Source organism: Patiria miniata, unplaced genomic scaffold (assembly GCF_015706575.1).
Source record: "Patiria miniata isolate m_02_andy unplaced genomic scaffold, ASM1570657v1 HiC_scaffold_27, whole genome shotgun sequence".
In the NCBI taxonomy this organism is placed as follows: Eukaryota; Metazoa; Echinodermata; class Asteroidea; order Valvatida; family Asterinidae; genus Patiria; species Patiria miniata.
Genome location: NW_024037066.1, coordinates 3343421 through 3353208, shown reverse-complemented (window position 1 = coordinate 3353208; position 9788 = coordinate 3343421). Strand labels below are relative to the sequence as shown.

At 39.8% G+C, this 9788-nt stretch overlaps 2 protein-coding genes across 2 annotated transcripts in view; both read right to left on the bottom strand.

Annotated features, from left to right (window-relative positions):
* Nucleotides 1-4707: 4707 nt before the first annotated feature.
* LOC119734274 (fibropellin-1-like) lies at nucleotides 4708-9243 on the bottom strand. Its single transcript, XM_038207674.1, has 3 exons — nucleotides 8958-9243; nucleotides 6417-8150; nucleotides 4708-5347 (listed from the first exon to the last, which is right to left on the bottom strand). The coding sequence occupies exons 1-3, from the start codon at nucleotides 9130-9132 to the stop codon at nucleotides 5124-5126; spliced, it is 2133 nt and encodes a 710-aa protein (XP_038063602.1). The 5' UTR covers nucleotides 9133-9243; the 3' UTR covers nucleotides 4708-5123.
* A 79-nt stretch (nucleotides 9244-9322) lies between these two features.
* The window catches only part of LOC119734567 (neurogenic locus notch homolog protein 1-like), a 74206-nt gene continuing 73740 nt past the window's right edge, over nucleotides 9323-9788 (bottom strand). The window contains exon 33 of the mRNA XM_038208104.1: nucleotides 9323-9369. Coding sequence (XP_038064032.1) covers nucleotides 9323-9369 — 47 coding nt within the window. The remainder of the gene's footprint in view (nucleotides 9370-9788) is intronic.

Here is a 9788-nt window from a genome sequence, read left to right as displayed (position 1 = left end):
GCAAAAACATGGTTTGATCCAAATTCAGAAATATAGTGAACAGAATCCAGACAATATGTTTAAGGTTAAGGTTTCAGGACAGAGTTAGTTAAAATGAACATCTGGAGTGGAAACTACTTCAAGTTTAAATCTGAAAAACTATGTCACGAAAAGTGGGTCAGAGTTTACTTAAACGAAACGGGAAATGAAGGGGGAAAAAAAAATATCAAATGCAGGAAGTTAAGTACCAAAATGAAAGACAGATATTTACAAATTCATGTAAAAGCCAACATTTTCAGACAGTGAAAAAATGGTTCCCGGCTTTATTTCAAAAATATTTACACCTTTGCTTTCCAGAATACAGATCTGAGATGGCATACAAAATATGGTTCATAAATACTATGATTCTGTACATTCATAGAATACACACACGACAAACAAAGAATGGATATAGGAATACACAATGGCAAAATTACATATGGATTTATGAATATCGAGTACAAATCTTCAGCATGCAGCTTCGGAATAAAAAAAAATAACTGTAAAAACGAGCTCATAAAACATGCGAACAAAACCGTATCAATGACTGAATTATTAAAATGAACAGTTTTCACTTTTCAGGAATTGAATACATCTCAACTTTTAAGCAAAATCGGTAAATTTCAAAACAGTATTGAAACTAAGGCCAAGTTCTCTTCCAAAGTTATTTAAAAAAATATCCGTGGCTAAGCACCACCAGCCTGAATTTTAAGGCTAATTTAAAAATTCATCTATTGCAAGAAGACACAATCATGACTTAGGCAAAAAAATTGTCCTAAAAGAAGAAATTTAGAAGCCAAACCTTTCAAAGCTTGAGACTCTGGATATATCCTCCGCAAAGAGGAATTCTGTTCTTTCTCCAATTCCTAAAAGAAAACCGACACCTGTAAAACCAATAACTGTAGTAGCCACAGAGATGTTTCTTGTTTACATTAATTCTCTCCGTGTATATTATAGCCTGGAAGTTCCTGGTAAAATAAACATGTAATCTTTGCATCGTAATTCCTATACTTCCTCTTTTGATCACAATGTTATCGCTCTGTGTAAACAAAAAGCCACACTTCTAAGCTTTGCAATGACTGTTTTAAACAATGAACATTTTAAGTACAAAATTCAAACAAGAAACATGTTAAACTTTGGAAATGTTAAACCCCCCCCCCAAAAAAAAAAAGTTACAGAGTTTTCTTAAATACTTCTTTATTCAATTGATAAGTAGAATTTTTTTGAACAAAATATTGTGTAAAAAGGTCTTTGTTTTTTTTTATCTATCATATATCTTTCAATTTACAACTTTTCTCCTTTACAAAATTTTTCTAAAAAGCAAGGCAAATTGTTATTGCCAACATTATATTATTGCTTCATATTTGTACAAACTCTTCCTGCAAAACTATCAGGTTTTAAAGATACTTAAAAACATGTAGAAAAATTCCGGTAGTATACGAAAGGGTATTGCAATGCTAAAGAGCAGTCAGGCATTTGATGGCAATGTTCACAAAACGGGAACCTTTCGGGGAATAATACACATGCATGTATAAGGCAAAAATATCAAAACATTCACTTTTCAAAAAAAGAATGTAACATTAAAAATTACCCTGCACACAATGCACATTTGGTGGAATCTCTCTTTGAAATTTTAAGTACACAAAATTTGTTTCATAAAAAGCCTCTTGTTACAAAGCCTCTAATTTATTAATGCCAATGTACATGTATTTGAAAAAAAAGTGAGAAGGCACAAATCCATGTTTAAGTAACTGCAGCCTCTTTTTTTAAAGTACAAATGTAAGGTCAGTAACAACAATATTAAGTACAAATATAAACTGAAACAATGGGGTATGTCACCACACTTTTCAGAATTTGCCCCAACCACAGCCATTAAATCAGAAGGTTTGTTGAAAAGTTAGGCCACAGAAAATAAAACAGCATCTGTGAATGAATTGAAGTAGGAATGCGGCTCATTTGGCATGACAGGAATAAGTACAAGGAGCCTAGATGAAAGCTCTTCGTGATACGTCGTTTTCCCTTTTTTTTTGTTCAGAAAACTACAGTATTTACTACACCCATAAAATTGGGTACACATCATTTATTATAAAAAAAAAATAATTTCGCAACAATTTTTGGTGGTTGACAAAAGTTAAGAAGTCGTTTTGAAAATGGAGGATGCATCACAAGACTGTTAAAATGCTCAGAGGTGTTGCATGTGTGTATTGTACTATAGGATATTATGGCTTCAAATACGCACAGAAGTGGACATAGCCTATTGAAGAAATGTCTTGCATGGTGAGTGCTACAAGAGTGGACTGCGAGGAGAAACTGCACTGCATTGGTAGAAAGCTTGCACACGCGCATGGAGATTGTGTGAGAAACATCATGTTACAGTCGACTCTCATTAGTTCAAACACTGTTAATACAAATTCTGGTTATAACAAACACAGAGCCTTGGTCCCGACTGTGCATTTATGTGTACAATGAATGGGACTGATGTTCCTCTTAATACAAAATTCTGATATAACAAACATTTTGGCTAGGTCCGGCTGAGTTTGTATGAACGAGAGTCGACTGTATCCGTAAATTGGTCCATGATATATTGCTAGATGAAGAACGAACTATATTGCCCCAATTAGTAAATGCTATACGGAATAATGCTGAACAAGTTATATGTGATCTGGATGCAACTATTAACAAAGCAGAAGCTGGAGAGGGCAATTTGGTGGCACATTCACTGGGCATGTGTGGCTGGACTTAACGACCCGTGTGATTAAGCTTATTCTCTGCAGTTCCTTTCAGCCACACTAGGGTTCCTGAGACCACAAATTCGTATCCTTGTGGAGACTCACACACAATAGGGAACAAAACATTGTAAAGGTCTCCACAGGGCAATTTCTATAGAAGAATAGGTCTCCACAAGGTTTTCACGAAATAGATATATCGGTTTTACTCAAAAACTAGGAATTTCCAAGGTGGGTTGATCCGTCGCAAATGGAAGAGTTTTAGAAAAGGGATATTAAGTCCAAATTTCAGCCAAGGAAACTAATTCTGGTTAAAATAAGAGCATTTTGAAACTTCACTTTCAAAATTGAACACTTTACTACACGAGAACAAAGAAATGTCTCCACAAGGATACAAATTTGAGAAAGTGTGTTTATCATTGTGCCAGTCAACTCCACAATGACCATTTCAACTCTCCTGACTAAGCCTAGCTTACCAGATACACAACCACAAAGGGGATGTTGAATTGGGCACATGGTAAGTGGGTCCTTTCAAACATAAAATGGACAAATGTAAAGGACATACTGCAACTACAGGGTGAGTAAAAAAACAAACGAAACCCAAATGTCGGGACTTTTGTTGTATTGAAGTTCTGCAAGTAGCATTTTCAAAATCTAGGATATAAAAGCCCAATTCATAAGCTTTCTTTTAGTACAAGAATCATTCAAATCACTCATGTACTTTTCAAGTTACGGAATTTTACACACAACCACCGTTTTAAGGTTCTGTCCGCGGATCACAACAAAAAGTTCAGTGTTCTTTCAGCAAAACGAAAACAAATATGTGTGGTTATGTTTAAAATTCTGTAACTTGGAAAGTACATGAGTGATTTGAATGATTCTTGTACTAAAAAAAAGCTTATGAATTGGGCTTTCATATCCTAGATTTTGAAAGTGCTACATGCAGAACTTCCCTAAAACAATGGTCCCAACATTTGGGTTTCGGGTTTTTTTTTTACTCACCCTGTATAGATAAGTACTTCTGGCAGTTACACACAGTAGGAAATTACGGGTTTTGATTATTGATTGCTTCCATAAGAGCTGTTTCTATGTATACTTCCTGTTTCAATCCTTGACTTCTTTATGAACGGGACCCCCAAAAGTTATGTTATTCAGAAAGCACATTCTTCATTGCCTTTGATACACATATAAAAATCTTAAACATTAAGTTGTCACACTATCTGTTTCAAAAACAGTCAGTCGTATACAATGCTGACAAATGTTTTAGAAATAAAAATGCTCCGATAAGTACGTTTGTATACAAAAATGGAAGTCATGTTATTTAACGAACTATTCAAGCTTAAACGTACACACCATTGCATGCAATGTCTGAGTAAGGGCCCTGCCCATGAATATTATGAATACAACACTAAACTGAAATATTTGACCAAAAAAATGCAAATTAGTAATTTTCTTTTGTTCACTGCAAGGCATATGAGCGAGTATAGGCTGGTAACTTATATTTTGTCATGATAAGGTATTGCGTTAAAGGTAATATACAACATTTGCAAACATAAAAATAAAAAAACAGACCAAATTGTTATGAAAAACCTTAGCTGACTGTAAGTAAATAAATCATCTCAAGCATCCTGTGAAATTATATCATCTGTATGCTGTAATTTTCAGGAAAAGTGGAATTTTTGTATCAATTTCCAATGATGGTCGGCTGACCACCGTTGGAAAAAAACCCGACTTTTTTTTCAAGTACTGCCCCCAGTTTACCAAATTTAGTTAGACCACGTTTTGTTTGCAATTGGTTTTTACAAATCCGTGAACGGATGCAAACCAGCTAGTCTGGTTACGGTCTGGTTCCCTGACCTGACAATTCCCTGACGTCTATAAATTGCTCTGTTTCGTCTGAAGTAGGGTCAAGGAACCAGTCAACAAGAACAGCATTTTTTCCTTAGTTTTTTCAGCACCTACAAACACAAAACTTTAAACAGGTCAGTGTTACAATATCGACTGTGAAGTACTAACCCCCAAATCCATCCATTTCTGAAAATTACAGCAAAACCGAATCTTGTATGTAAACCTTTCAATCCTTAAGAGAGATGACAAAATATTAGACTCTTCCTGCCTGCTAATCCAAGAGTGCGCATGGACCAATTAGATCGCGACTTTTGGTCATGTGACCACAGTAGCTTGGTCACACTGGGAATGCACACAAACCAAAGGTGGGCGGGGCTTGTGGGCGGGGCTTGTGGGCGGGGCTTGTGGGCGGGGCTTATGACCACACCCACAACGGTCCACTACGACTGAAAATGGACCGGTCGGCCAGGTTATTTCAACAGTCGTAACCTGACTAGGCTAGATCTTGAGACTTTCATTGAACGCGTCTTCTCATATTAACCTTTCATCTGTCTCCAGGTCAAAGGCGGCCATCGGCATCCCTCCGTCTAGCTCTTCCTTGGCCGGGTTATATTTGCCCTTCATCTTGCGGGATTGCTTGAGATACCACCAGATGTAGACCATGGCACAAGCCAGCAGGATGGCTAGGATGACCAGGGGGAGGATGACTTGGACAGGTTCAATCGGCCTCGCTGAGGGAACTTCACAGTAATCACCTGAAGAAAAGTAAAACAGATGAAGCCAATTAACTCATCACAGGCTTTCAATCAGACCCAGGTGAAAAAGTATGAGAACAGTAGACTCACAGTTTAGACAAAAAACAGGACAAAAGACTTTGGAGGACAAATTCAGGATAAAAGTAAGACTCTTGTGGGCTTTCTGGAGAAGTTTTTGTTGATACTCACCCATGTCCACATGTCCACAGCATCATAAGTCTCATTTGGCATGTTCTGTACTCACAACACTTGTGCTCCATCCTCAACTTAGCTCTTGGAAGTACAGTTGCAGTACTCCTGTGCCCAAGCCCTTCATTGTGTGCTTTACATATGACAGTGTGTAACACTCTTGAAAAAATATTCAACGAGATTTCATTTTTCGAAGTTGTGGGACAAAAAAAGTAGGAAAAAGTAGGAATTCCAAGAAAAAATGTTGGAAAAATAGGAGCAAGGTAAAAACCAAGGGAAAGTAGGCAATGTAGGAATACTTGAAAGCCTGTATTGTACTACATTGTATTTACTCCTTGATGAATTCATACAACGATAGGGTGCTAGGGCAGTTTTGGGCGGTATGAGAAGTAACAGGCCATTTGCGGCGGCACGGGGACTAACAAGTTAAAATCACTGCAAAAAAATGCTACTCACATTCCAATAAAACATAGAAATACAATCAATCAATTAATACAACACTGATAAAAAATAGCTGAAAACAGCTGAAAAAGGTGTAAAAAAGCTGAACTTTTGGAAATCTTCTATACTTTTGTACACAGCAAGTGAGGGAAAAAAGCTGAAATCCAAAACAAAGAAAAGCTGAAATCAGCTTTAAAGCTGAGATTTCACACCCCTGAATACAACAAACGAATGGATGGAACGAATAACGAAGATAATGCTACATTATCACAAAGAATTCTCCCATATTTAAAACATTTCTAAAACAATGAAAAGTCAGTGATGAACTTATGCATACAATTAATTATTTTTACAAATATATTATTCTCTTAATTCTTAATCCAGTTCGTCTTGCAGTGCGTATGTGTTACCGTATACTGAAAACTGAGGAATATCTTACCGTTATATTCGCTGCTGCATAAACAGGTGTAACTACCTACAGAATCCCGGCAACTTCCTCCGTTCAAACAGCGATGAGAACCAACTTCACATTCGTCGATATTCTCTGCGCAGGTCGTACCCTCGTATCCCGTATTGGTGCAATTACATGTAAACCCATTCACTTTGTCCATGCAAGTGCCTCCGTTTTGACACGGATTGCTCCCGCATTCGTTAATTTCAGTTTCGCAGAGCGTACCGTTAAATCCGGCGTTACAGCGACATTCAAAGAACGGTCGATCGTTGATACACCGTGCACCATTCATGCAGGGGTTATCGTTCGTACACTCGTTGATATCCTCTGTGCAGTACTGTCCCGTGAAACCGGTACCCGTGCAGTTGCACTGGTGGGAACCAGGCGTGTTGATGCACTCGCCGTCGTTGTAACAAGCGTTGGGATCTGTTTCGCATTCGTTTACGTCTTGATCGCATACGAGTCCTTCGTATCCGGTGTCGGTGCAGTTACACTGGAATGCTATTTGACGTATCGAGCATGTTGGGTCTCTCTGACAAGCCAGTCGCTGGCACGCTTCGTCTTGTCCACAGTTCACTGCCTCCTGGGGGAGCATCGGGCAGTCACATGGTCCGATGTAGTCACATGACCCTCCTTGTTGGCAGAGATTGCTATGGCATGCATTGATTTCGTTGGTGCAAAACTCACCACCGAATCCCAACTTACACTGACACTCTATCCCCAGACCAGGCCCCCTATCTTCACACTGGGCGCCGTTCTGACACAAAGCTTGTTGGCATGTTCTCGTGTCTATCTCACAATTGGTCCCATCGTAAGGCTCAACGCACGTACACACATAGGCATTGACTTGGTCCGTGCACTCACCCTGGTTTAAACATGGATCGCTGTCGCATTCGTTAATGTTAGTCTCGCATTCCATACCGGTGTATCCTGCGACGCAAGCACACTCGTACCCAGGGAAATTTGAATCCCCAAATGGATACTGGTTGCACTGTCCACCGTTCATACACGGATCAGAATCGCATTCGTTTACATCCGTCTCGCACAACGGTCCTCTGAAACCAGCAGCGCAGCTGCACGTGAAGTTAACCTCCGGCACGGTTGTATCATGGAAGCACGTCGCTCCGTTAAAACATCGGTTCACCTCACACTGATCAATCGGTACTTCGCAGTTCACGCCTTCGTAATGCCGAGTGCACGCACATGTGTAGTCGCTCATGCTCTGTGCGCACGCTCCGCCATTCTGGCACGGATTTTGAAGACAGCGATCCACAAACTGGCAGAACTCACCGTGAAAACCACTCGAGCATGTACAAGTGTACTCGGTTTCATTCTGTACACACTCCGCCCCGTTCAAACAGTCATGTCTAAAGCAGGGATTGTAAGTCTCACAGTTGACGCCTTCGTAGAAATCCGGGCACGCACACGTGTAAATGAGATTATCAGCAGTCTGGGTACACGTAGCGCCATTCTCGCACGGGTTCTGGGTGCATAATCTGTTATCCACGCTACAATTCTTGCCTTCGTACCCTGGCACACAGTTACAGGTGTAGTCTAACGGGAAGACGTGAAGGCACGCGATGGTGTTCTGCGCATCGCAGGGACGGCTGTCGCAAACGTTGATCTCGATGTCACAGAATTCACCCGTCAGTCCCACCGGGCAGAGGCAAGAGTAGGTCATGTGACCATCTAGACAGGTGGCTTCGTTCATACACTGGTTGCCTGAAAATAATTCAACAAGAACAATTATTATAAGATGGAATTTTGCGTCGGGGTGATATAAACGTCGGTGAAGGGCAAAACCTAATTTGATTTAAGAACAATTATTTCACAAGAACGAAAATCCTAAATACATGTAACCGAGTGCAAGAAAACACTGAAAGCGAGGAAATGCAAAAGAATTTGGCAAGAAGAACTATATGAATGTTATGTAAGATTTTTAAAACCAATATACAGCTATTTTCAGTCGTGGGCAAGAAAAAATGAGGTTCACCCTCCTGCTGTCTAAACAGTCACAGACAGTCAAAAACATTAATCCTCTTCCCCTGCCATGCCTTTTACACAGGCTAGTCACCAACAGTCAGATCATATTTCCAGCAAGCACTGTGACTAGTCAAATTCAGTCAATCGACAAAAGCAAGCAGTGGAAGCAAAGCTGTCTTATCGATCAACTACAGTAACAGCATCACTGTATCAAGTTACATAAACAGTCACAGCCAGTCGATCCTGCTTTGAGCTCGTAACTGTTAAAAACAGTCACTTGATTGATTTTGACTGAAAGGACAACTTTGCACAGAATGTTTACTAGCATATGAGAATTAATCATACAAAAATGGAGGAAATTGTGCCAATGCTTAAACATCGCTTCCTTGTAACCTTTTTAGGAACATAGAAAGTAAATGTGGTTACTGGTTGTGATACAAAAAAACTGGAACAAGTAGTGGACATGAATCCACAATGTAAGCTCCTTTTCACTTGAATGTTGTGGATAAACAGACTCAGTCAGTTAGTCCACTAATGTCAACTCACCGATACAATCGTCTATGCTCTGGTTGCACTGCGCACCCTCCCAACCCTCCAAGCAAATACACTCAAAGGCATTCCAGTTATCCACACAGTACGAGTTGACTGGACATGGGTTGGGATTGCAGACATCCACGCTTGTGCATCCGTACGTGATTGGTCCCGTCGGGCTGCTGATCATGATGCCTGGTTGTGGAGAGTTGGTGGATAGGTAGTGGATGCGTTGATTGTTGAAGAAGAGGTTGCGGACACAGCCTTGGATAGTTTGGGCTGCTGCAACACCTAGAATGAGAAATACAGAAACGGAACGTAGTGTTAGGGTTAATTTGTTGACAAATCGGTATGAGTGGATAGGTAGTGGATGAGTTGAATTAAAGATTGTGGATACAGCCTTGGAGGTGTTGGGCTGCTGCAACACCTAGGACAAGAAATACAGAAGCAAAACAATGTTGGGGTTAATTTGTTGATAGTAGGGTATTAATTGATAGGTAGTGGATGCGTTGATTGTTGAAGAAGAAAATGCGGACACAGCCCTGGATAGTTCGGGCTGCCGCAACACCTAAAACGAGAAATACAAAACAGAGTGTAGTGTTTGGGTTAATTTATTGCCAGTAGAGTATTGGTGGATAGGTACTGGATGTGTTGATTGCTGAAGAAGACATTGTGGACACAGCCCTAGATAGTTTGGGCTGTTGCAACTCTTAGAAGGAGAAATACAGAAACAAAATGTAGTGTTTGGGTTAAGTTGTGGATAGTAGGTATTTGTGGATATGTAGTGGATGCGTTGATTGTTGAATAAGACGTTCCGGACACAGCTATAGAGCATTTGGGTTGCTG

Coding starts and splice junctions, on each gene's coding strand:
- LOC119734274 (XM_038207674.1), bottom strand. CDS start 9,132: ATGATCAGCAGCCCGACGGGACCAATCACGTACGGATGCACAAGCGTG. Junction 8,151..8,957: donor GAGCATAGACGATTGTATCG/GTGAGTTGACAT, acceptor AATTATTTTCAG/GCAACCAGTGTATGAACGAA. Junction 5,348..6,416: donor ATGCAGCAGCGAATATAACG/GTAAGATATTCC, acceptor ACTTTTCTTCAG/GTGATTACTGTGAAGTTCCC.